Source organism: Scyliorhinus torazame, chromosome 10 (assembly GCF_047496885.1).
Source record: "Scyliorhinus torazame isolate Kashiwa2021f chromosome 10, sScyTor2.1, whole genome shotgun sequence".
NCBI lineage: Eukaryota > Metazoa > Chordata > Chondrichthyes > Carcharhiniformes > Scyliorhinidae > Scyliorhinus > Scyliorhinus torazame.
Window position 1 is genome coordinate 112,984,636 of NC_092716.1, and position 26,414 is coordinate 113,011,049.

Sequence of the window (26,414 nt, forward strand, 5' to 3'; positions counted from 1 at the left end):
AACTTCACATAACGAATAAGTTTGCACCCAAGGGCCTCAGTACATTAAATCTTCTTAAACGCACCAAGGTAAATTCTCCTCTGAAATACTACACATCCCATTGTATACATTGCTTTACTAAATTTGTTCACCAAGTTTCAGAACTCAGCTGAATTTTCCCGTTTAAACATTGATCCATGACAAAAACTAGTGGGATTCAAATTCCAAATTGATTTGATGAAAAGTAATCGACCCGACCTACCGCATGCCTCCCCACCCCACAGATGCTGCCTTACCGGAGTATTTCCAGATTTTATTTCAAACTGTTCTGCTACTATACAATAGTACCATTAATTCTCTCATTGTCCGAATGGCCAATGATCAAGTAACAAAGTCACAAAATTGCATCTTTTGTTTATAAACATACAACATATTTGGAAACTACATGAGAATTGCCGAATTCAAGTCTTTTCTTCATTTTCCATTTAGGCCTATAGTTTTTCTATTCCAGCTTTTTAAAAAACAAAATAAACACAGTTTTGGAACTTTGGAGTTCCCATTCAACTGCTTGATATTTCCTCCAATTCCCATTTCCTTCCAATGGCTAACACGTGTGTACTCAACTTTTCAAAAGTGAAAAAGACTTGCATTTAGATGGATTTGCTCTTAAAAGTCCAGTGATTATTTGTTTTCGGAGTCCAGTGGTTTATGAAAGTCAAGCTAAACGAGAGAAGTTTCTCTCAACTTCAAAGATGGATTACGGAACTCATTAAATGAAGATAGAATAGGATTTAAGTGTAGCAGAGCATTTCAAAGTTGGGAACCTAATGAGTCATATAGCTAGGTTGCTAGTGAACCTGCATACTTTAATTTAATATTTTGCAGACTAAAGAGGAAGAGATTAAATACACAACTGTTATCAAATGAGAAAGCTACATCACCCAAGATGAAAGTATTGTTGAACAGAACTACTTTCAAATCTAGCTTTAGATAACATACACAGCAACTCCATTCCCTCCCTTCCCCCACTTTCTAGTTGATCCCTTCACTAGGCCTCACTCCTGAATGAGTTAGTAACACACACCCCGAGTTGAACCTTTTATAACATGCGTAACGTTTCCCAAACGTTAAAAGAAAACTTTCTGCTCGTCCTGCTACCAAAGTAGCTGTCTCCCCCCGCCCCGAAGGTTAAACGTTTTAATGCAATGCCTAACAATTAACTTTTCGTAGGCCCAGTCTCCACCATGTGAGTTCCTATTCGCCCCTCTACTTTCTTGCTGGGATTTAATGTTTTGTAATTAAAGAAAGCGATCAGTCTGCAAAGTTGCCGTTCAACCACGACAGTTTTTTTAAAAAAAATTAAGTTACATTACAGTTTCTCCCCGCCCTCCCTCCCTCCAACACACACTTTCTCTTTGAAAGACAGCAAGGCCTCAAGCTCCCTGGGCCTCCCGTACACGGTGTGCGAGACTGGATTTCTCGGCGGAAAAAGAAAACTCACATGAGAGATCTCCTGCTGGCTGGATTTGTAATTCTTCTTGGTCAGGTTGTCCACAAGGTAGCTGATTTGAGACAAGGCCAGCGATAACGAGTCAAGATTCATTGCTGGTCGGGGCGGTCAGCTGAGGAAAGCGGGAAATGGTCATTATTCCCCTTTCTTTTACTGGAAAAAGAAAATTTTATCTTTTCTCTTCAGCGCCTTTCCTCTCTCTCTTTCTTTAAATATACAACGATGGAAGGAGGGAGGGTATTTTTTTTGGTGGGGGGGGGGGGGGGGGGGAGAAGTGTGGGGGTGAGGGGAGGGAACTCCTTCTATAAATGTTCTCACGGGAAGAATCCGCCGCTCCAATGGTCACTTCACAAAAGTGTTTGCTCCGCTTCCGCTCCAGTTCAAGACTCGGGCCGCCTTCCCCCACCCCCCAGTCAGTCAGTCTCTCTCTCACTCACTCTCTTTTCTCTTCAGCCTGTCCCCGGGCTTCCTCGCTCACTTTTCTCCCGCTGTCGCTCTTCCTCCTCCTCCTCCTCCGCCGTGTAGCCTGAACATGGCGCTTGCTCTGCCGGTAAGGGTTAGAGAGTGAGCAGGGGAGGATTGGGGGGGGGGGGGGGGGGAGGGGGAATGGCCGGAGGAGAGGAGAGGGGGGTTTGTGTGTCGAGGGGTGGGGTAGAAAGGGAAAGGGTGGGGGTGGGGGGGAAGGAGGCAAGAGAGAGCGCGGTTTGGGCCGGGGCTCGGTGTCGCTGTCGCCGGCGGGGCTCGGTGTCGAGCGGCTGCAAATGGCGGGCGGGCGGCGGGGCCTGGCTCACTCACTGCGCCATCTTGGAACCATCGACAAAACACAATAACAACCAAAAAAAAAACTCAAATAAAATTAAAATTCTCCTCAGAAAACTTTCAGCGCGGGCCGAATACTCATTTGTCTTCAAAAGGAAAATAAAATTTTCACGCCAATTTATTTTCTTTTTTGGAAAAAAAAAGAATCCCCGATACCAGGAGAGAAAACAACCCCGAGCCCGCCGATTAGTCGCGCGATTAGTCGGGCGAGAGCGAGACTGCTCCGAGTTTTTTGATGGAGGGAGGGGGGATAAAGTTGGGGGGGTTCCGGTGGCCAGGTTGAAGCGGGGAAGAATGCGGGTTTTTTTTGTTCAGTTTGTTATTTTATTTTTTAAATTGTCATTTTTTTTTTTGTCATGTTCCGCCCCCCTCAGCCCCCACCCTCTCTTTCCGACAACGTTCGAGTGAAGGCGCCAGCACCCCCTCCCCCAGCCCATCAAAAAACCCGCCCCCACCACCACCCTATCCAATCACAAACCCGGGCTCGGCCAATATGAAATCCCGCCCCAAAAGCATCACAACCAAATGCGCGAGCCGCGCCCCCGTCCCGCCTCAGCCAATCACAGAGCCCGCCCCCAACGCGCGCCCCACAGCCCACCAGGAATCCAGTCCCTGTCAATCACAAAAAACGCCGGCACCAGCCAATCACCTACACCGCTCCGCCAAAGCGAATCAAGCCCCGCCTCCACCAAAACGTCACAACCAGTCACGAACACCGCCACTCTCCCGCCTGCTCCAAACATAAACCCCGCCCCTGCCTCGTCAAAGCTCAATCTCAAGCAGCGCCCAACCATCAACCCCGGCCCTCCCTCCCTCCATTCTCCGAGTGCTTCAGAAGCTCCACTCCCGCCAGACGTCAGAGACAATCAGTAGGTCCGCCCCCTCCCACCTGGGCCAGCTACAAACCCCTCCCCCACCAGCCGACACCAATCACAACCCGCTCCCCACCGGGCAATCCTCCTTCCAGCGCGGCCACAGTGGTACGGTTCAAAGTTTGCCGGCTCGAACTCGTTCTTGAGTTCAGTGCATTTCATTTACCTTTTAATTAAGTTAAAAACGTCTTTAATTGAGTATAAGTTTTAAAATTACCCCCGGTCAAAACTTCATTGTGAAAGGTTTCACCCTTTGCATTACATGACGGACAAAAGATGCCGCGTAATTCTGGCCAGAAATGTTGTTTGGACAGAAAATTCGAGATTTCGGTGTGCAGCATATTTTAATAATATGAACTACAAATATGTGAGAGTACCACATAAATCAGAGAGAAGAGGCCCAGTCTGCTCACGTGATTTATTTTCCATGGTAGCAGCCCCACACAAACCCTCTTCCACTTTCTGTACCCCACACAAACTCTCTCCCACTCTCATTCTCTCTCCTGGGGGAGTCTACCCCACACAAACTCTCTCTTCCACTCTCATTCTCTCTCCTGGGGGAGTCTACCCCACACAAACTCTCTCTTCCACTCTCATTCTCTCTCCTGGGGGAGTCTACCCCACACAAACTCTCTTCCACTCTCATTCTCTCTCCTGGGGGAGTCTACCCCACACAAACTCTCTTCCACTCTCATTCTCTCTCCTGGGGGAGTCGACTCCACCCAAACTCGCTTCCACTCTCATTCTCTCTCCTGGGGGAGTCTACCCCACACAAACTCTCTCCCACTCTCATTCTCTCTCCTGGGGGAGTCTACCCCACACAAACTCTCTCCCACTCTCATTCTCTCTCCTGGGGGAGTCTACCCCACACAAACTCTCTCTTCCACTCTCATTCTCTCTCCTGGGGGAGTCTACCCCACACAAACTCTCTTCCACTCTCATTCTCTCTCCTGGGGGAGTCTACCCCACACAAACTCGCTTCCACTCTCATTCTCTCTCCTGGGGGAGTCTACCCCACCCAAACTCGCTTCCACTCTCATTCTCTCTCCTGGGGGAGTCTACCCCACCCAAACTCGCTTCCACTCTCATTCTCTCTCCTGGGGGAGTCTACCCCACACAAACTCTCGCTTCCACTCTCATTCTCTCTACTGGGGGAGTCTACCCCACACAAACTCTCTCTTCCACTCTCATTCTCTCTCCTGGGGGAGTCTACCCCACACAAACTCTCTTCCACTCATTCTCTCTCCTGGGGGAGTCTACCCCACACAAACTCTTCCACTCTCATTCTCTCTCCTGGGGGAGTCTACCCCACACAAACTCTCTCTTCCACTCTCATTCTCTCTCCTGGGGGAGTCTACCCCACACAAACTCTCGCTTCCACTCTCATTCTCTACTGGGGGAGTCTACCCCACACAAACTCTCTCTTCCACTCTCATTCTCTCTCCTGGGGGAGTCTACCCCACACAAACTCTCTCTTCCACTCTCATTCTCTCTCCTGGGGGAGTCTACCCCACACAAACTCTTCCACTCTCATTCTCTCTCCTGGGGGAGTCTACCCCACACAAACTCTCGTTTCCACTCTCATTCTCTCTCCTGGGGGAGTCTACCCCACCCAAACTCGCTTTTCCACTCTCACTCTCTCTCCTGGGGGAGTCTACCCCACACAAACTCTCGCTTCCACTCTCATTCTCTCTCCTGGGGGAGTCTACCCCACACAAACTCTCGCTTCCACTCTCATTCTCTCTCCTGGGGGAGTCTACCCCACCCAAACTCTCTTCCACTCATTCTCTCTCCTAGGGGAGTCTACCCCACACAAATTCTCTTCCACTCTCATTCTCTCTCCTGGGGGAGTCCACCCCTCACAAACTCTCTTCCACTCTCATTCTCTCTCCTGGGGGAGTCTGCCCCACACAAACTCTCTTCCACTCTCATTCTCTCTCCTGGGGGAGTCTACCCCACACAAACTCTCGCTTCCACTCTCATTCTCTCTCCTGGGGGAGTCTACCCCACACAAACTCTCGCTTCCACTCTCATTCTCTCTCCTGGGGGAGTCTACCCCACCCAAACTCTCTTCCACTCATTCTCTCTCCTAGGGGAGTCTACCCCACACAAATTCTCTTCCACTCTCATTCTCTCTCCTGGGGGAGTCCACCCCTCACAAACTCTCTTCCACTCTCATTCTCTCTCCTGGGGGAGTCTGCCCCACACAAACTCTCTTCCACTCTCATTCTCTCTCCTGGGGGAGTCTACCCCACACAAACTCTCTTCCACTCATTCTCTCTCCTGGGGGAGTCTACCCCACACAAACCCTCCTCCATTCTCATTCTCTCTCTTGGTGGAGTCTATCCCACACAAACCCTCCTCCACTCTAATTCTCCTTGGGATGCATTCTACCCCACACAAACCCACCTCCACTCATTATTTGTCCTGGGGAGTCTAACCGACTCAAACCCTCTTCCACTTTTATAATAATAAGCGCTTATTGTCACAAGTAGGCTTCAATGAAGTTACTGAGAAAAGCCCCTTTTATTGTCTCTCCTGGGGGATTCTATCCCAAACTCTTCCACTCTCATATGAGGAAGTGGTGGCATAGTGGTATTGTCACTGGACTAGTAAACCACACTATGCTCTCGTAGATGCAACTTCCAATCCTGCCCCTGTAGATGGTGAACTTTGAATTCAATAAAAATCTGGAATTAAAAGTATAATGCTCACCATTAAAACATTGTCAATTTTCATAAAAAAACATCTGGCTCACTAATGCCCTTTAGGGAAGGAAATCTGCTGTCTTTACCTGGTCTGGCCTACATGAAGTGATTGACATTGGCGTACAAGTACACAGGTCCCTAAATACAGCAGTTCAAGTAGAAACAGGACGTCCTCCTGTGCAAGGATGAGCCTGATTCAGTTTAAGGTGGTGCACAGGGTGCATATAACTCAGGTGAGAATGAGTGGGTTCTTTCAGGGGGTAGCTGATGACTGTGAGGGAGGTGTGGGCGGGGCCCAGTGAATCACGCGCACATGTTTTGGGGTTGCGAAAAATTGGGAAGATTCTTGGGCGGGAGTGTTCGCGGTCGTAGCCAGTAAAGTGGAGGAGGAGGTGGACCTGGACTTTTGCTGCCGATATTTGGGGTTTCAGAGAAGCTGGAGCTCAAAGAGAGGAGGAAGGCCGATGTCGTGGTCTTCGCCTCTCTGATTGTACGATGGTGAATTTTACCAGGCTTGGTTGGGTGACCTGTATGATATGCGGTTGGAGAATATAAAGTATGAGTTAAGGGGCTCTTCAGAGGCGTCTGAGAAAATTTGGGGATGCTCGTGGCCGTTTTTGAGGAGCTGTTCATCGGGGGGTGGGGGGGAGGGTGGTGCAGGATGAAAAAAGGGGAAATGTTTGTCCAGACTGTATAGTTGATTGCTGGGAAATATGTTTCCCGAGGTGTTTATGTGTTGTAACCTGTTTTGATACATGTTGATAATACAATACATTTTAAAAAAGAGAAAGCATATGGAATGGTCTCCTTCATTGGCAGAGGTATAGAATATAAAAGTAAGGATAACATGTTGGAATTGGCTAAGCTACAGGGCTATGGACCACATGCAGGAAAGTGCAATTAGAAAGGGCACCTGGGTGTCCTCGGGCTGGCATGGACCAGATGGACCGAAAAGGGCAGCATGGTGGCGCAGTGGTAGCACTGCAGTCTCACGGCGCTGAGGTCCCAGGTTCGATCCCGGCTCTGGGTCACTGTCCCTGTGGAGTTTGCACATTCTCCCTGTGTTTGCGTGGATTTCGCCCACACAACCCAAAGATGTGCAGGGTAGGTGGATTGAACACGCTAAATTGCTCCTTAATTGGAAAAAATGAATTGGGCACTCTAAATTTATTTTAAAAAAGAGAAGAAAAAGATGGACCGAATGGCCTGCTTCTGCGCTGTAACTTTTCTTTGATTCTATACATGTGACTCCAGATACACAGCAACGTGGTTGACTCTTAACTGTCCTCTCAAGGGCAATTAGGTATGGGCAATAAATGCTGGCCCAGCCTGCGATGCCCATGTCCCATGAACGAATATTTAAAAATTGTTTCTCCTGGGGTGATTCTACCCCACCCAAACCCATTTCCACTTTCATTGTCTCTTCCGGGGAGAGATTCTACCTCCGTCCCCCTTAAAATGCATCCAAGAGAGCTTTTTGAGCCAGTGCACAGAAAGCCCAACAAAAGAGGGGCTGATACTCAACCCCCTAATTTTAGGGAATGAAGCCAAAAAGGTGATAGATGCGTCAGTGGGGAAGCATTTTGTCGATAACATAATTCGGAAAGATTTAAGATAGTTATGGAAAAGGACAAAGATAGACCGGTATTAAAGGTACCTAATTGGGGGATGGCCGATTTTAGTATGATGATAAAGACCTGACCAAAGTAGACCAGGAGCAGCTGCATGTAGGAAAATGCACACCAGAATAGTCATTCAAAAAGGGGATAGAGAGAGTACAGAGCCAACATGCTCCTGTAAAGTATTTGATTTGATTTATTGTCACATGTACTGAGCTACAGTGAAAAGTATTGTTCTGCGTATAGTCCAAACAGATCGTTCCATACATGAAAAAACATAGGACACATAAATATATTTGCAATGTAAATACATAGACAGGAATCGGGTGACGCATACGGAGTGTAGTCAGCAGAGAAGATGTGTGAAGCGGTCAGTTCAATCCATAGGAGGGAAGAAGCTGTTTTTGAACCTGTTAGTATGTGGGACCGCAAAGTCCAGAGAGCCCTAGACGTTAAGGGATTATATGGATAAGGAAATAAAGGGAGGCTTATGGCAGATACAAGGGCCTCAAAACAGTCGATGCACGAGAGGAGTACAGAAAGTGCAGGGGGGTATTTAAAAAATAAATTGGGGGTCACGGGATGTGAGCGGAGTGCAGCTGCATTGTCGGGAACTCTGGCTCTGCTCATCTACTAATCTTTTATTGGTTTATATAGTTTATGCTATTTCCGAGAATTGTTGGTCAGTGTTTCTGTGTGACAGAGCCAAGTTAGAATGAAAACCTTCGCTTGTTCGTGGCGTCTGGAAGGTGTTGGGGTGGGGCCCTGCCTTTAGGGCGCAGTTACTTTGCCTTGCATTTCAGGTTGTTATCCTGAACTTTGCTCTCTGCTGATCATGTTGTTGTCTGCTTGATGTTGTCAATTTTTTCCATTTGCAGGGTGTGATGGCCTGTACTGTTGATTAACCTGATTTAACGGCATTGTCAGAGACACCTCACACCCAGGCTTTGCCCTCTTCCAGACCCTTACATCAGACAGAAGATACAGAAGTCTGAAGACCCACACATCCAGACATAGGAACAGCCTCTTCCCCACAGCTACTTGACTCCTCAACGACTCTCCCTTGGACTGATCTGTTCCCTGTAAGAACACTATTCATGATGCTCTATGCTGCTCTTATTTGGCCTTGTTCCGCACTGTAACCAATCACTATTTGTTGACGCACCATTTGTCAATGTACTCTGTTGATTATTCTTTTGTCTACTATGTACGTACTGTATACGTTCCCTTGGCTGCAGAAAAATACTTTTCACTGTACTTCGATGCATGTGACAATAAAAATCAATCAATAACACATTCATGGCACGTTTAGCCGAATGTTGAATATGGCTTTATTCTTTTTCCTAAATGTATTTGGGTTTTACATGGTCTGACAATCCTTATGGTGGAGGGAAATGTGTAATGTGGGTGACAGTGTAATTCCCCATTAGCTCTGCGGTTCTCAGGGGGGTTTTATTCCTCTGTTATTTCTGTTCTAAAGCTGTGGGAATGATGTAACTCTGTTGTTGACTGTATCCTGCCTGGTACAGACGGATCTTGTATTCGTGGGAGAAACACTCTGGGGATTTTGTCCCCGACTCTGGTCTTACCTGTTCCTATGTTAGAAATAACTTTTGTTATCTGCTGTACATGTTTTGCATTGATACCTGTGACTTTTTCTCTTTTTCCTCTGTTTTGATGTGACCACATCACCTTGAAAACTTCAAGAAATACATTTTAAGAAATAATTTAGGCGGGCGAAGGAGGGGTGTGAAAAAACACTGGCGGGCAAAATAAAGAAAAATCCAACTGTGTTTTTTTTTTAACAAACAATTTTATTGAGGCATTTTAGGCATATAGAAAAAGTGACAAGTACAGTACAAAAAAAAAGAAGTCGACACAAATTAAACATAGTGCAAACCACGGCTCTGTTCACACACGGACCTGCCTCAATATCCCCCTATTCTACTCTACCCAAGCCCCCCCCCCTGCTGACGCTTACTCCTCTGCGGAGAAGTCAATAAATGGCTGCCACCTTCGGGCAAACCCTAGTAGCGAACCTCTCAAGGCGAACTTGACTTTCTCTAGGCCAAGAAAGCTCGCCGTGTCTGATAGCCATACCTCAGCCCTCGGGGGCTTTGAGTCCCTCCATGCTAACAGTATTCATCACCGGGCTACCAGGGAAGCAAAGGCCAGAACGTCGGCCTCTCTCTCTTCCTGGACTCCCGGGTCCTCCAAAACACCAAAGTTTGCCATCTCAGGACTCATTACCACCCCAGTTTTCAATACCCGGGACATGACATCTGCGAATCCCTGCCAATACCCCCTGAGTTTAGGGCACGACCAGAACATGTGTACATGGTTATGAAGGCCCTCCGGTGCATCTCGCACACTTGTCCTCCAGTCCGAAGAATTTGCTCATCCGGGCCACCGTCATGTGGGCCCGATGCACGACCTTAAACTGGATCAGGCTGAGCCTGGCGCATGTTGCGGTCGTGTTTACTCTGCTCAGGGCTTCTGCCTAGATACCGTCCTCCATCTCCACCCGAGCACCTCTTCCCACTTAAGCTTCAGGTCCTCGATCTGCGTATCCTCAGCTCCCATTAGTTCCTTATAGATGTCTGAGACTCTACCCTCTCCCACCTCTCCCCTAGAAACTACCCTGTCTTGCCTCCCCTTCTGCGGGAGACATGGGAAGCTCGGCACCAGTCTGCGTACAAAATCCCGCACCTGTGAGTATCTAAAATCGTTCCCTCTCGCCAGCCCAAACTTCTCCTCCATGCTCGGAAAGCTCCCTTCCAGGAACAGATCCCCCATCCTCACAATCCCTGCCCTCCTCCACAGTCGATACCCCCCGTCCAGTGGAGAAAGGCACAGGGGGCGATGTATGAGTATGGGGAGAAGGCGAGCCGGATGCTGGCACATCTGCTCCGTAAGAGGATGGCAGCGAGGGAAATAGGTGGAGTCAAGGATGAAAAGGGAACTACGGTGCGGAGTGCGGTGAAAGTGAATGAGGCATTCAAGGCCTTCTACGAGGAGCTGTATAGGTCCCAGCCCCCAGGGGGAAAAGAGAGGATGCGACGATTCTTGGACCAACTGAGGTTCCCGAGGGTGGAGGAGCAGGAGGTGGCTGGTTTGGGGGCGCCAATTGGGGTGGAGGAGCTGGTTAAAGGACTGGGGAGCATGCAGGCAGGGAAGGCCCCGGGACCGGATGGGTTCCCGGTGGAGTTCTATAGGAAGTATGTTGACCTGTTAACCCCGTTGCTGGTAAGGACCTTCAATGAAGCAAGGGAGGGGGGGACCCTGCCCCCGACAATGTCGGAGGCGACGATCTCTTTGATCCTGAAGCGGGATAAGGACCCACTGCAATGTGGGTCGTATAGGCCGATCTCGCTCCTCAACGTAGATGCTAAGTTGCTGGCAAAAATGTTGGCTACGAGGATTGAGGACTGTGTCCCGGGTGTGACTCACGAGGACCAGGCGGGATTTGTAAAGGGCAGGCAGCTAAATACCAATATGCGGAGGCTCCTAAACGTGATAATGATGCCATCGGTGGAGGGAGAGGCGGAGATAGTGGCAGCTATGGACGCGGAGAAGGCCTTTGACCGAGTTATGTGGGAGTATCTCTGGGAAGTGTTACGGAGGTTTGGGTTTGGGTAGGGGTTTATCAGTTGGGTTAAGCTCCTATATAGAGCCCCAGTGGCGAGTGTGGTTCTGAATCGGCGGAGGTCGGCTGTATCGAGGGACGAGGCAGGGGTGCCCCATGTCCCCCCTGTTGTTTGCATTAGCAATTGAACCTTTGGCCATGGCATTAAGGGAGTCCAGGAAATGGAGGGGGGTGGTTTGAGAGGGAGAGGAGCATTGAGTATCGCTGTATGCAGACGGCCTGTTGCTGTATGTGGTGGACCCAGTGGAGGGGATAGTGGAGGTCATGCAGATCCTAAGGGAGTTTGGGGACTTCTCGGGCTACAAGCTCAATATAGGGAAGAGTGAGCTCTTTGTGGCGCATCCGGGGGATCAGGGAAGAGGGATAGACGACCTACCGTTGAGGAGGGCGGAAAGGAGCGTTCGATACTTGGGAATCCAGGTAGCTAGGAGCTGGGGGACCCTGCACAAACTTAATTTGACGCGGCTGGTGGAGCAGATGGAGGAGGACTTTAAACGGTGGGACATGTTGCCACTCTCGCTAGCGGGCAGGGTACAGTCAATTAAAATGGTGGTCCTCCCGAGGTTTCTTTTTGTATTCCAATGCCTTCCAATTGTGATCACCAAGGCCTTTTTTAAGAGGGTAGGCAGGAGCATTATGGGTTTTGTGTGGGCGAGTAAGACCCCGAGGGTAAGGAGGGGGTTCCTGGAGCGTAGTAGAGATAGAGGAGGGTTGGCGTTGCCGAAACTGGGTGGCTACTATTGGGCAGCCAATGTGGTGATGATCCGTAAGTGGGTGATGGAGGGAGAGGGGGCGGCATGGAAGAGGTTGGAGATGGCGTCCTACAAAGTAACGAGCCTAGGGGCGCTGGTGGCGGCACCGCTGCCGCTCTCGCCGACAAGGTACACCATGAGCCCGGCGGTGGCGGCAACGCTAAAGATCTGGGGGCAGTGGAGACGGCACAGGGATGGGAGCCTCGGTGTGGTCCCCAATCAGAGATAACCATCGGTTTGTCCCAGGAAGGATGGACGGGGGGTTTCAGAGCTGGCATCGGGCAGGGATTAGAAGAATGGGGGACCTGTTCATCAATGGGACGTTTGCGAGCTTAGGGGCGCTGGAGGAGAAGTTTGGACTACCCCCGGGAAATGCTTTCAGGCGGCAGGTGAGGGAATTCCCGCTGCTCCCGGCACAGGGGATTCAAGACAGGGTGATTTTGGCCGTATGGGTCAGAGAGGGCAAGGTGTCGGCGATATACCAGGAGATGAAAGAAGAGGGGGAGGCTTTGATAGAGGAGCTGAAGGGTAAATGGGAAGAGGAGCTGGGGGAGGAGATTGAGGAGGGGCTATGGGCTGATGCCCTAAGTAGAGTTAATTCCTCTTCCTCGTGTGCCAGGCTTAGCCAGATACAATTTAAAGTTGTTCACAGAGCGCATATGACGGGGGCGAGGCTGAGCAGGTTCTTTGGGGTGGAGGACAGATGTGGGAGGTGCTCAGGAAGCCCGGCAAACCATGCCCATATGTTCTGGTCGTGCGCGGCACTGGATGGGTTCTGGAGGGGTGTTACGAGAACTATATCTAAGGTGGTGAAAGTCCAGGTCAAGCCAAGTTGGGGGCTAGCACTATTTGGAGTGGCGGATGAGCCGGGAGTGCAGGAGGCGAAAGAGGCTGGCATTCTGGTCTTTGCGTCCCTAGTAGCCCGGCGAAGGATCTTATTAATGTGGAAAGATATGAAGCCCCCCAGTGTGGAAGCCTGGATAAATGACATGGCAGGGTTTATCAAATTGGAGAGGATAAAGTTTGCCTTGAGAGGGTCTGCGCAGGGGTTCTACAGGCGGTGGCAACCGTTCCTAGACTATCTCGTGGAGTGTTAGATGAAGTTCAGTCAGCAGCAGCAACCCAGGGGGGGAAGGGGGGATATCCTTCTTGAGGGGGGGGGGTGGTTTCTGGGGGCATCTGAGCAAGAAAATACATAAATGATCCGGAAAACTAATATGTACGGGAGGAATCCAATGTACAAAGCTCTGTATCATATCGACTTGCCATGTTTATGTCTTGCTATGCAAGCTTTCTTTTCTTTTGGTTATGGCGGGGGGTGGGGGGGGGTTGTTTGTATGGTTGAAAATTTTGTTTAAAAAATTCTTAATAAACATATTTTTTTCAAAAAGAGAAGAGCCTCGCGGTGGGCAGGACCTTTGTGGCAGTGGACCCTCTTGAGGCCACTGCCGAGAAGGTCATACTCTCCAATGTCCCGCCCGACCTCTCTACGGAGCTCCTTCTCCCTCACTTCAAACTACTGGGGGAGGTACATTCTGAGGTGGTGCCACTCCCTCTTGGCCTGAAAGGATGCCCCCCTTAGGCACATCTTCCGGTGCCAGGCTTTCATCCGCCTGGCCGGCAAGCGGTATTAGAGTGAGGACTCGAAGTCCCCCACCAAGGGGAGACCTTCTGCATTTTTTGGTCTGCGGATAGCGTGCGGTGCCATGCCTGCAAGAAGGTGGGGCATGTGCAGAAGAATTGCACACCTCAAAACCCACCACGGACACCTAGGCTGGCACCGTGTTCCTCTCTCCCTCCACTGACGTTACCACCCCATCCCCACGAGGGGACACCACGCGGCGTCTACTAACCAATCGGCTGCCTGCGTGGGGGAGGGAGGGCATCCGCCAGGCTGCAAGGCCCACAAGAGGCTGGAGAAGGAAGCGGGGAGGCTTCCCCTCATTGAGGCTATGGTGGGACATGGGAAAGACTCAGTTGCGTACCTTCTCTCAGGAGTATGCAATGGGGTCGACAAAAAGGTGGAAATGCAGGGTCGAGGCGTTGGAGAAGGAGGTGCTCGACTTGGAGTCATGTCTTGGACAGCCCAATGAGGACCCGGTCCTGCAGAAGATGTATAGAGAGAAGAAGGGTGCGCTGCAGGACCTGCAACTCACTGGGTCCCGTGGTGCGTACGTGAGCTCGCGGATCCAGATCCCAACAGACATGGACCGCTGCTCCCCCTTCTACTCGCTGGAAAAAAGACGCGGGGTCCATCAGCAGCTCCTTTTGGCTGCTGGCCAATGACGGGGCCTTCATCTCGGTTCCGGAGCAGATCAGGGCCCAAATCCAAAGCTTCTATAGCTCCCTTTTCTCCCCAGATCCGTCCAGCAAGGATGCTTGCAGAGTTTTGTGGGAGAATCTACCGCAGGTCAGCCAGGAAAGCGCCGGGAAGCTTGATGCCCCTATAAGCCTGGAGGAGCTGACCTGCGCTCTCGCCATCCTGCCTCGGGGCAAAGCCCCATGGCTGAATGGGCTGACCGTGGAGATTTTCAGTGCACGGAAATGGTATCCGTGCCTTTTCGCACTGCGCGGAGGGGTTTCCTGTACGGGCAGCTGCTGAACACCTTTCACCTCCTTACCCTTGCCCATCATCCAAACATGCCATGGCGTGCTTTGTTGCCATACAGCGGCGGAGGGCCCCACAGGAGGTCCCTCTATGGAGGGGTCCTCCCCCTCAATCTTGCGACCTAGGTTGGAGGGTGTTGCATGCAGCAGTGCCGTACAATCACCGATTGCACCGGTTTATGGACTACCAAGAAGCCTGCCATTTTTGCGGCCTTGTGGAGTCCGTGGACCATGTCTTTGTTACATATTCCAGGCTGTACTCCCTTTTTAGTTTTCTGACAAATCTTTAGTTGAAATTTTGTTTGCACCTTGTCATGATATGCAGACACACACATAATGATATACAGACAAGCAGCTAATGGACACAGAGAACAGGACATGACCAATAAGCAGGCAGGACACTCAGGGTGGGATCTGACTATAAAAGACACGAGGCACTCATACTCCGCCTCTTTCCGCTGATGAACATCGAGAGTCAGTCATGGGTGTTACAATCTCACACCTCCACCACATGGCTAAGTCAGACAGAGTAACCACACTTAAGTTAGCAGAGAGTCGAACTCAGAGAGAACTGTGCTGTTAGTTCAATAAACCTGATTGAACTAACTTCAAGATCTGGAGTATCTTTCTGATCTAAGCGGCATCCAGTTGCAGCTAGTGTTAGACCAGTGTACCTAACACGACATACTTCCGCCTCGAATTCCTGATCTATGGGCACGCAGTGCGGAGAGGGCCGGTGAAGGCAGAGGACCTCCTTGTGAACATTCTCCTGGGCCTGGCGAAGCGCGCCATTTATAGGTACAGGCAGCAGATGACCGAGGGGGTCGTCCGACCAGGCTGCCCGCCCCTCATCCGCGGCTATATTCGCAGCCGGGTGTCTGTAGAAAGGGAGCATGCGATGTCCACGGGCAACATCGAGGCCTTCTGTGCCCAGCGGGCACTGCAAGGGTTGGAGTGCTTTATTGACCCCCTTAAGTACACTCTCATTTGATGTTTTTAAGTTTACGTTGATCTTTTGTTACATTCGGGCAGTGCCCCTAACAGGAACGGCCCCTTTTTTGCTTTGTCCCTCAGTTTGTTTCCTTGTTTGTATTTGGTTGACCTCAAAAGAGTGGCCAATCTGAAGCAGGCATTCCCAGCGCAGACTTTGGAGTTGTGAAGTTGTTGCTGTCATAGAGAGTGGCTGCTGCTGCTGCTCTCTCCCTCGCTGTTGCTGCTGCTGCTCATCAGTGCTGTTTGCTGTTGATCTGACTGCCTGATTGGAGAAGGAGGGAAGGAAGGGGAGAAGGAGAAAAAAGCCACTTCAAGACCAAGGTGGGAACGGAGCCCTCTGGACAGCGTATTTGCTGGGCCCCTCCCGGGAAGAAGAACCCGCACACCAGCGGCTTTTTCCGGCAAGGAGGACCTCTATTTTTTCATCGGTGTGGTCATGTCAGGGTGGGAGTACGGCCTGTGCGTTTGCTGGGCCCCCTTCCGGGCTGAAGACCTCACACACCAGCACCTACTTTCCATCAGCGTGGGCGTCGGAGGGTGGGAGTATAGACTGTATTTGCTGGACCCTGCTCCCGGGCAGAAGATCTACTTTTGCTCCTCTATCTTTCCACCCACCAGCTTCACAGGAGTCTTCCATCTCAGGCACCAGACCATTCACGGTGTCCCATCCACCTGCGCCGCCATCCTCTCCTCCCGCTGTGTCCCTTGCTCTTTCTCCTCTTCCTTTCCTCGTTCCTCCACGTAGCTTCCTAAGTGCATTTGTCACACTTCATTCTTCCCATAATCCACCCCCCCCCCCTCTGTCTATTCTAAGACTACTGAGACGACAAAGCCCACATCGGTATGGGCATGACACTTACCCTAATGGCCATGACACCTACGCCGGAAGCGGGGCCGTCTAAAGTCACCAATGCGAGGGTGGGGGCCTCCTTGGCCTCCACTACTCTTGCAGTCCTGCTACCCTTCCGGTTGCTAACCCGGACACTAGGGGTCAAGTGTTAGGTCCACCCCACTGTCACCATCGATGCATGCATTTGTGCAAGGGCCAGGATCGTCGGCGCCTCGGCAATTGTAGCGGTCTCTCGCATGTACGGGAAGGTCGTGTTTTTCCTGAGTGCCGAGTGGGTGGTCTGCCTCGCCCTTGAAACGGGGCTCACGGTGGGCGGGACCTACGTGGTGGTGGATCCTCTTGAAGCCTCCACTGAGAGGATCATACTTTCAAACGTCCAGCCGTGCTCCCTACGGAGCTCCTCCTCCCCCACCCCCATTCCGAGGTGGCGCTGCTTCCTCTTGGCATGAAAGATGCCCCCTACAGGCACATCAACACTTCCTGCACCAGACTTTCATGGCCCGGGAGAAGGTATTAGAGGGGGGATTCGAAGTCTCCCATCAAGGGGAGACTTTCCATATTTTTTGGGCTGTGGATGGCGTGCGGTGCCACGCCTACAAGAAGGTGGGGCACGTGCGGAAGAATTGCCCACCTCCAAAGCTGCCACGAACACCAAAGTGGCTGCAGCTGGCACCGCCGTCCCCTCTCCCTCCAGTGACATTACCACACCCACAAGGGGAGACCATGCCGACACTTTCTGCCGACTCGGCTACCAGCGTGGAGCAGGGAAGGCATCCGCCAGGCTGCAAGATCCGGAAAAAGACAAGGCGGGGATCGGCCCCAGAAACCCCTGACCCTACCAGCCTCGAGAACCCCGCACCTCGGAACTCCGGCTCGGGGGCTCCTGAAACACTTCGCCCCATGGGCCCATCGACGCTTTAATGTCGGGTACTGGGCCGGTCGGCGTTTCAGTGCGGGAGAAAGACATCATGTCCCCACCCTGGTGCAGAGAGGGTGACGCCCCGACCCCTGCTCCTCGACATCACATCCCGCACCCGCAAGACAACTGAAAAAGAGAAGCATATATTCACCCCTGAGCTGTCACAGCCCCCCGAGCAGGACGCCTCGGGGCCAGATGCGAGCAGGACCCCCGAGGGCCCGTTCCACCTGGTGCAATTTTGCACCTGGAGGCGTTCGCTTTCACAACGCCGGAGGGCTGCGGCGGCTCCCTGACCTCCGGGTCATTGGGCGGTGGTTGCTTAGAGGGCCCTCCTCTCTGCTCCAGCCTCTGACACCCAGCCTCAATCTCCATTCCAGAGCTTTTCCGGAATTGTTCCCAGATCTGTCTGGTGGCCTGGTGTCGCAAGAGGAGCAGGGGTCTGAGCCGCCACTTCTGTCTAGCCCGATACCCCGAGAGGAGCCCATCTGTCAGTGATCCGGGGGGTGGGATCGAGGTAGACCCAGGACTAGTTGGTGGGTCTGTGCCTTCCACCCGACTCAATGCGGTGGGAGACTTGGTCTCAAACGGTGACTGCCCGGAGGACGACGTCTGCTCGGTGGGGGGCAATTGGGTTGATTTTAAGTCCATCTGTAGCGAGATGGTTGACTCCCTCGTGCCCGACACCGAGTCGCCCCTCATCCCCCCCCAGGGGAACTTCGGGATTTTCTACGTGCAAACCACAGTCGCCGAGACCGAATGCAGCTCGCCCATGACCGGTGGTTGGACATAGCGCTGCTCATTAAGTCTCCCTGCACCGATGCTAAAGAAACGGACGCGACTGAGCGGCGCTGGCTGAAATATTTCCTCGCCGGACTGCGGAGGGAGCGGAGGGGCTCACACTCCTCTGCTCCCTCCGATCACTAAAAAAGCGATGGTGAAGGTGGCACCTTACTGCTGACACGGAGGTGATCATAGCCAGCCTCAACATCAACGGCAGCAGGGACATGCATCGCAGGTTCCAGACCTTATCAGTCCTCTGGACGGGAAGTATGCGGAGTGCTTCCTGCAAGAAACCCACACCGCTCCGGGAGACAACGCCACATGGCTCCTGGAGTGAAGGGGGGGTGGCTACATGAGTCACCTGACCTCACGTTCAAGCAGGGTGGCTATCTTGTTGGCCCCACATTTTCAGCTGGAGATCTTTTTTGTGGGGGGGGGGATCAAGGAGCCAGTGCCAGGCCGGCTGCTGCACCTGACGGTCCGCGAGGGGGGCGAGGTACTTCACTTTGTGAATGTCTACGCTCTCCAGAAAGCAGCAGACAACTTACTTCAAGCAAGTGTCCCCTAATCTTGGCACCATCGCCATGGGCAAGTGCATCGACCTGGATGGGGGGGTGATTTTAATTGTACACCCGGGACAAAAACCGCCTCGGTACCCAGTGTGGCTCTTGTGCAGTGGTGAAGTTGAGAAATCTGATTGGGTTCTTCGACTTGGTGGACATCTGGTGGATTCTCCATCCTGACTCCAGTGTCTTCAGCTTAGTGAGGTCTGCGGTTGCAGCGTCCAGACTGAACCGTCTTTACATTTCAAGGGTGTACCTGCCCCGCGTCCCAATGGCCTCTGTGCAGCAGGTGCTGTGCTCGGACCACTATCTGGTGAGGGCGGGCTCACCTTGTCTTGCACTTAGTCGCAGTCTACGTACTGGCACTTTAACATCCTGCCGCTGGAGGATGAGCGGTTCTTGGGATGTTTCATCACTTCTGAACCAGCTGGAGAAGGAAGCAGGGAGGCTTCCCCTTCTTGAAGCTATGGTGGGACGTAGGTAAGACTCGCGTGCGTATATTCTGTCAGGAATATGTGAGGGGGTCGACAAAGAGGTGGAAATCCATGGTCGAGGAATTGGAGAAGGAGGTGGTCGACCTCGAGTCACATCTCAGTCAGTCCGATGAGGATCAGGCCCTCCGTCCAACAATGCTTGCAGAGCTTTGTGGGAGGACCTACCCGCAGGTTGGCCCAGGGGCGCCTGGAGGCCTATAATCCTGGAGGAGCTGACCGGCTCCCTCGACAGCCCTAGGGCTAGACGGGCTGACTGTGGAGTTCTTCAGGGTGTTCTTGGACGTCCTGGGGAGCGTCTACGTGGGCGTCCTGGGGGAATGTAACGCGACCTGGGAGATGCCCCTCTCGTTGTGCAGGGCCACTATTACCCTGCTGTCAAAGAGGGGAGATCTCCGCCACCTTAAAAGCTAACGACAGGTCTCCATCCTCAGCATGGACTACGAGATCTTCACCAAGACGATGTATTTGCGCCTTGGCATTGTGCTGGATCCACCCTGACCAGTCCTACACGTTCCTGGGCCGCACAATCCATGACACCATCCATCTGGTCCAGGACTTGGTCCATCATTCCCAGAGGGCTGGTGTATCGTGCAATCAGGAGAAGGCATTGGACAGGGTGGATCACAAATGTTTATTCGGGATTCTGCAAGCGTTTGGGTTCGGGGTGCATTTTGTCGCCTGGATCTGACATCTGTACACTGCTGCAAAGTGTCTCATGAAGGTTAACGGGTCCCTGACGGCACCATTTCGCTTTAGGAGAGGAGTGTGTCAGGGCTGCCACTTGTCTAACCAACTCCATTCTATTTGCGTGGAGCCTTTCCTGCGCCCCCTGCGGAGGAGGTTGCCGGGACTGATTCTGCGTGGGCCGGGCATTAGGGTGGTCCTTTCGGCTTACACTGATGTTCCTCATGTTCACTGACTCTGCGAGAGTGCCAGTCTGTGTACTCCACCGCGTCATCTGCCAGGATCAACTGGGCCAAGTGTTCCGGACTCCTGGTCGATCCATGGTAGATGGACCCTCTCCCAGAGGAGCTCAGGCTTTTCACCTGGAGCAGGATCAGCCTCCTCTACTTGGGAGTCCATCTTTGTCCAGCTGGGAATCCTGGCTGGCTAACTGGTAGGAGCTGGAGGTCAAGGTCACCGCTCGCTTGAGACTCTGGACAGGACTGCTCCAAGTGCTGTCTTACAGGGGTCGAGTTCTCATCATCAAACAGCTGAGAGCTTTCATGTTGTGATACTGGCTGGGCACTTTGACCCCTTCCCCTGATTTTGTCACAAAGCTCCAGAGAATGATTGTAGAGTACTTCTGGGACAAGAGACTGCTCTGAGTCGCTTAGGGAGGACAGCCAGGCGCTGGTATGCTTTCAAACCCAGGTGGTGACCTTCCGCCTTCAGACCCTGCAGCGATACCTTTACGTTGAGCCTCCTCCGCGATGGTTGCCCTAGCAATACATTTGTTCCGCCAAGTGCACTGCCAGAATTATCACGTGCAGCTTCTGTTCATAGATCTGCAGGGTTTTCATTACCCTCTGCAGGCATTGCTCAACTTTTACCAGGATCTTCTCAAAGTCTGGAGCATGGTCACCTCTCCCCCGTCAGGAATGTCGTCAGGGATCCGGTGCTCAGGAATCCACACTAAACTAATACCAATAATACCATTTCGGGTGGCTGGCAGAGGAGTGAGCTGTGGCTGCCGAGGTGACCAGGATCAGGGATGTGCGAGGTGGTGGAGGAGTGGGCTGGATGACACCCCGCGAGTTCGCACAACGTGCAGCGGTGGACAGCTGGCTCGCGACCAATGCCACCCGGGACCTCAAAACGGTCATGCTCGAATCTGATGGCACTCGGGGTCTGGACACGCACAGGTGTGCGATGGTATCCCGTCTGAGTGAATCCCTGCTCAGACGCAAATCCACATTGGCTCCAAGACCTGAAACCTCCCTCGGGGCCTGGTGCCCCATAATCCTAGCCGCCTCACGGAAATGCTCTTCGTGCTTTTTCACACTCTGCGGAGGGGTTTCCCATACCAGCCGCACCTGCACACCCTTTGCCTCCTTACCCTCGCCGGTCGCTCAGACACGCCATGGCGTGTCTTGTTGCCGTCCAGCGGTGGAGGCCCCCACTGACGGTCCCTCTATGGAGGAGTTTCCCCCCTCAATCTTGGGGGCCTAGGATGGAGGGTGTTACATGTAGCAGTGCCGCACAATCACCGATTGCACCGGTTCACAAGCTCCCAAAAAGCCTGCCATTTTTCGGCCTTGTGGAGTCCGTGGATCACATCTATGTTATATGTTACAGGCTGCACTTCCTTTTTAGTTTCTGACAAAGCATTTGTTGACGTTTTGTTGGCACTTCAGCCTCACACTCCTGATCCATGGGCACCCAGTGCAGAGAGGGGCAGGAAAGGCAGAGGACCTCCTTGTGAACATGCTCCTGGACATGGCGAAGCGCACCGTTTATAGATCCAAGCAGCTGGCGACCGAGGGGGTTGTCTGACTAGACTGTCTGCCCCTCTTCCGCGGCTTCATTTGTGGCTGGGTGTCCCTAGAAAGGGAGCATGCGGTCCACGGGCACAATGAAGGCCTACCATGTCCAGTGGGCACTGCAGGGGTTGAGGTGCTTTATTGACTCCTTTAATTTCCGTTGATCTTTGTTACATTCGGGCCCCTAACAGGAGAGGCCTTTTTTGCTTTGTCCCGACATTTATTTCCTTTTTTCTATTGGGTTGACCTCAAAAGAGTGGCCAATCCACCTACCGTGCACATCTTTGGGTTGTGGGGGTGAGACCCACGCAGAATTGGGGAGAATGTGCAAACTCCACACGGACAGTGACCCGGGATCGAACCCGGGTACTCAGCACAGTGAGGCAGCAGTGCTAACCTCCGCCACCATGCCGCCCTGGCAGAGGCTGATGGTTGTTTTCTGACTGAGAGCCTGTGTTCAGTGGTGTTCCACAGGGATCTGTGCTGGAGCCTTGCTGTTTGTAGTATACAATAATGATCTAGACATGAATGTGGAGCGGTATGATCAGTACGTTTGCAGATGACATGAAAATTGGTGGTGTGGTAAATAGTGAAAGCCTTAGATGACAGGACAATATAGACGCGCTGGTCAGATGTACAGAACAGTGACAAATAGAATTTAACCATGAAAAGTGTGAGGTGATGCATTGTGAGAGGACTAATAAAGCAAGGGAATACACAATGAACGAAAGGACACTAATAAACATTGAGGACCAGAGGGACCTTGGGCTGCATGTTCAAAGATCCCTGTCGGCAGCAGGGCAGGTAAATAAAGTGGTTAAGAAGGCATATAAGTGGGGGGGGGAAGAAGAGACACAGGCGGTGGATGGGGAATGGGAACGGGGCGGTAGGGGGAGCTGCGCCATGGGGGGCGGCATGGTTCTAGAAAGCGCGGGGTTTCTTTTTCTTTTCCTGCGCCAGAGAGATGATGGCGGGAAGATAGGCGCAAGGAGGATGAAAGTTCCTCACACGGGGGGGGGGGGGTCAAGGAGAGAGCGGGAGAAGCCGGGGTCAGTTGAAGTCAGCTGACTTTCGGAAGCAATATGGGGGAGTAACCATGCTAGATGGGGATCTAGCGGTGGGGGGGGGGACAACTGGGTTGCTGTTGCGGAGGTCGAAAGGGAGCTGCTAAGAGAAAAGGTGGTCGAGGCGGGAATGCACCGCCTGGTGGACTGGTGGGTGTGCGGAACCGGGACGTGGGACTGGCCCAGAGAGGGTGATGGCTAGTCGACAGGGGAGGGGGGCAGGCAGCCCCCCAGTCCGGCTGATCACGTGGAACGTGAGAGGCCTAAATGGGCCGATTAAGAGGGCCCGAGTGTTTGCGCACTTAAAGGGACTGAAGGCAGACGTGGCCATGCTTCAAGAGACGCATCTGAAGGTGGCGGACCAGGTTAGGTTAAGGAAAGGATGGGTGGGACAGGTGTTCCACTCAGGGCTGGACGCAAAGAAGAGGGGTGGCCATATTGGTGGGGAAACGGGTGTCGTTCGAGGCTAGGAACATCGTAGCGGACAGCGGGGGCATATATGTGATGGTGAGTGGCAGACTGCAGGGAATGCAGGTCGTGCTGGTCAACGTGTATGCCCCGAACTGGGATGATGCGGGATTTATGAAGCGGATGCTGGGATGCATCCCGGACCTGGAGGTAGGAAACCTGGTAATGGGGGGGGACTTCAACACCGTGCTAGACCCAGGGTTAGATAGATCTATATCCAGGACCGGAAGAAGACCGGCAGCGGCCAAGGTGCTTAGGGGGTTTATGGACCAAATGGGGGGCGTGGATCCGTGGAGATTTGCTTGGCCGCTGGCCAAAGAGTTCTCCTTTTTCTCCCATGTCCATAAGGTATACTCCCGGATAGATTTCTTCGTTTTGGGAAGGTCACTGATTTTGAGGGTGGAAGGAACGGAGAACTCGGCCATAGCTGTTTCAGATCATGCCCCACACTGGGTGGATCTGGAACTAGGAGAGGAGAGGGAGCAGCATCCACTCTGGCGACTGGATGTGGGATTATTGGCGGATGAGGGAGTCTGTGGAAGAGTGCGGGGATGTATCGAAAGGTACCTGGAGGCCAACGATGATGGGGAGGTCCGAGTGGGGGTGGTATGGGAAGCGGTGAAGGCGGTGGTCAGGGGAGAGTTGATCTCCATCAGGGCTCACAAGGGGAAAACAGAGGCCAAAGAAAGGGAAAGATTACTGGGGGAGATTTTGAGTGTGGATAAAAAATATGTGGAGGCCCCGGACGAAGGACTATATAGGGAGAGGCGACTACTCCAGACGGAGTTCGACCTGCTGACCACAGGGAGGGCAGAGGCACAGTGGAGGAAGGCACAGAGGATGAGATATGAATATGGGGGAAAGGCGAGTCGCCTGTTGGCCCACCAGCTTCGAAAGAGGACAGCGGCGAGGGAAATAGGGGGAGTTAGGGATGAAACAGGAACCACGGTGCGGAGAGCAGGGAAGGTAAATGAGGTGTGCAAGACCTTTTATGAGAGGTAATATAGGTCCCAACCCCCGGAGGGAAAAGAGGGGATGCAGCAGTTTCTGGACCAACTAAGGTTCCCGAGGGTGGAGGAGCAGGAGGTGGCAGGCCTGGGGGCACCAATTGGGGTGGACGAGGTGACCAAAGAGCTGGGGAACATGCAGGCAGGAAGGCCCCGGGACCTGACGGGTTCCCGGTGGAATTTTATAGGAAATATGTGGATTTGTTGGCCCCGCTGCTGGTAAGAACCTTTAACGAGGCCAGAGAAGGGGGGACCCTACCCCCGACAATGTCGGAGGCGACGATATCACTAATCCTGAAGCGAGATAAAGACCCGCTGCAATGCGGGTCTTATAGGCCTATCTCACTCCTAAACGTGGACGCCAAGTTGCTGGCAAAAGTGCTGACAATGAGGATAGAGGATTGTGTCCTGGGGGTGGTGCACGAAGATCAGACAGGGTTCGTAAAGGGGAGACAATTGAATGTCAACGTGCGACGGCTATTGGGGGTGATAATGATGCCCCCAGCAGAGGGGGAGGCAGAGATAGTGGCGGCAATGGATGCAGAGAAGGCATTTGATAGGGTAGAGTGGGAGTATCTATGGGAGGTGCTGAGGAGGTTCGGGTTCGGGGAGGGGTTTGTCAGCTGGGTTAAACTCCTCTATGTGGCCCCAATGGCAAGTGTAGTCACAAATCGGCAAAGGTAGGAGTATTTTCGACTACATAGGGGAACAAGACAGGGATGCCCGCTGTCCCCGTTACTGTTCGCGCTGGCAATTGAACCACTGGCCATAGCGCTGAGAGACTCCAGGAAATGGAGAGGGGTGGTTAGAGGGGGAGAGGAACACCGAGTGTCACCCTACGCAGATGACCTACTGCTATATGTGGCGGATCCAGTGGGGGGGGGTGATAGAGGTTATGCAGATATTGAGGGAGTTCGGAGATTTCTCGGGATATAGGCTTAACATGGGGAAGAGTGAGCTTTTCGTAATACACCCTGGGGACCAGAGTAGAGGGATAGATAGCCTGCCGCTAAGGATAGTGGAAAGAAACTTCCGATACCTGGGGATTCAGATAGCCAGGAGCTGGGGAACCTTACACAGACTCAATCTGACTCGGCTGGTGGAGCAAATGGAAGAGGATTTCAAAAGGTGGGATATGCAGCCGCTGACACTGGCGGGTAGAGTGCAGGCGATTAAGATGATGGTCCTCCCGAGGTTCCTATTTGTGTTTCAATGTCTCCCTATATTGATCACTAAGGCCTTTTTCAAAAAAATAGATAGGAGCTTCGTGTGGGCAGGAAAGGCCCCGAGGGTAAGGAGGGGGTTCATGCAACGTAGCAGGGACAGAGGGGGACTGGCGTTGCCGAATTTGGGCGACTACTACTGGGCCGCCAACATGGCGATGATCCGTAAGTGGATGATAGAGGGAGAGCGGGCGGCGTGGAAAAGGCTGGACATGGCGTCCTGTAAAGGAACGAGCTTAAAAGCGCTGGTGACGGCGCCACTACCGAGCTCCCCGAAAAAGTTTACCACGAACCCAGTGGTGGCGGCAACATTAAGTATCTGGGGGCAATGGAGGCGGCAGAGGGGTGTGCTGGGAGCCTCGGTGTGGTCCCCGATCAGGAACAACCACAGGTTTGCCCCAGGGAGGTTGGACGGGGGGTTCCGGAGCTGGCACCGGGCAGGAATTAGGAGAGTGGGAGACTTATTTATAGATGGGACGTTTGCGAGCTTGGGAGCGCTAGAGGAAAAGTATGAGCTGCCCCCAGGGAATATCTTTAGGTATATGCAGGTGAGGGCGTTCACGAGACAACAGGTGAGGGAATTTCCGCTGCTCCCGACACAAGGGATCCAGGATAGAGTGCTTTCGGGGGTGTGGGTCGGGGAGGGCAAAGTGTCCGAAATATACCGGGAGATGAGCGAAGAGGGGGAGGAGCTGGTAGAAGAACTGAAGGGAAAATGGGAAGAAGAGCTCGGGGAGGAAATTGAGGAGGGTTTGTGGGCTGATGCCCTAAGTAGGGTAAATTCCTCTTCCTCGTGTGCCAGGCTTAGCCTGGTCCAATTTAAGGTGCTACATAGAACACACATAACGGGAGCGAGGTTGAGCAGGTTCTTCGGAGTGGAGGACAAGTGCGGGAGGTGCGGGGGAAGCCCGGCGAACCACACACATATGTTTTGGTCGTGTCCGGCACTGGAGGGGTATTGGAGGGGAGTGGCGGGAGTGATCTCGAAGGTGGTGAAGGTCCGGGTCAAGCCAAGCTGGGGGTTAGCTATATTTGGGGTAGCGGATGAGCCGGGAGTG

The 26,414-nt window shown here is 52.6% G+C and overlaps 1 protein-coding gene and 1 long non-coding RNA gene across 11 annotated transcripts in view; one reads left to right on the forward strand and one right to left on the reverse strand.

The window, feature by feature from the left end:
- Window positions 1–2,074, reverse strand: part of cnot1 (CCR4-NOT transcription complex, subunit 1) — a 277,488-nt gene extending 275,414 nt beyond the window's left edge. For 9 of the 10 annotated variants that reach the window (XM_072518624.1, XM_072518622.1, XM_072518621.1 and 6 more), the window contains exon 1: window positions 1,481–1,799. In XM_072518624.1, coding sequence (XP_072374725.1) covers window positions 1,481–1,582 — 102 coding nt within the window. In that variant the 5' untranslated portion in view covers window positions 1,583–1,799. Of the gene's footprint in view, window positions 1–1,480; window positions 1,800–1,926 lie in introns of those variants that run through there. The other variant, XM_072518616.1, reaches the window with a different exon arrangement.
- LOC140430864 (uncharacterized) lies at window positions 1,886–8,801 on the forward strand. The gene is made up of 2 exons (XR_011949570.1): window positions 1,886–2,039; window positions 8,386–8,801. It is a non-coding gene; the product is annotated as an uncharacterized lncRNA (long non-coding RNA).
- The last annotated feature ends 17,613 nt before the right edge of the window (window positions 8,802–26,414 follow it).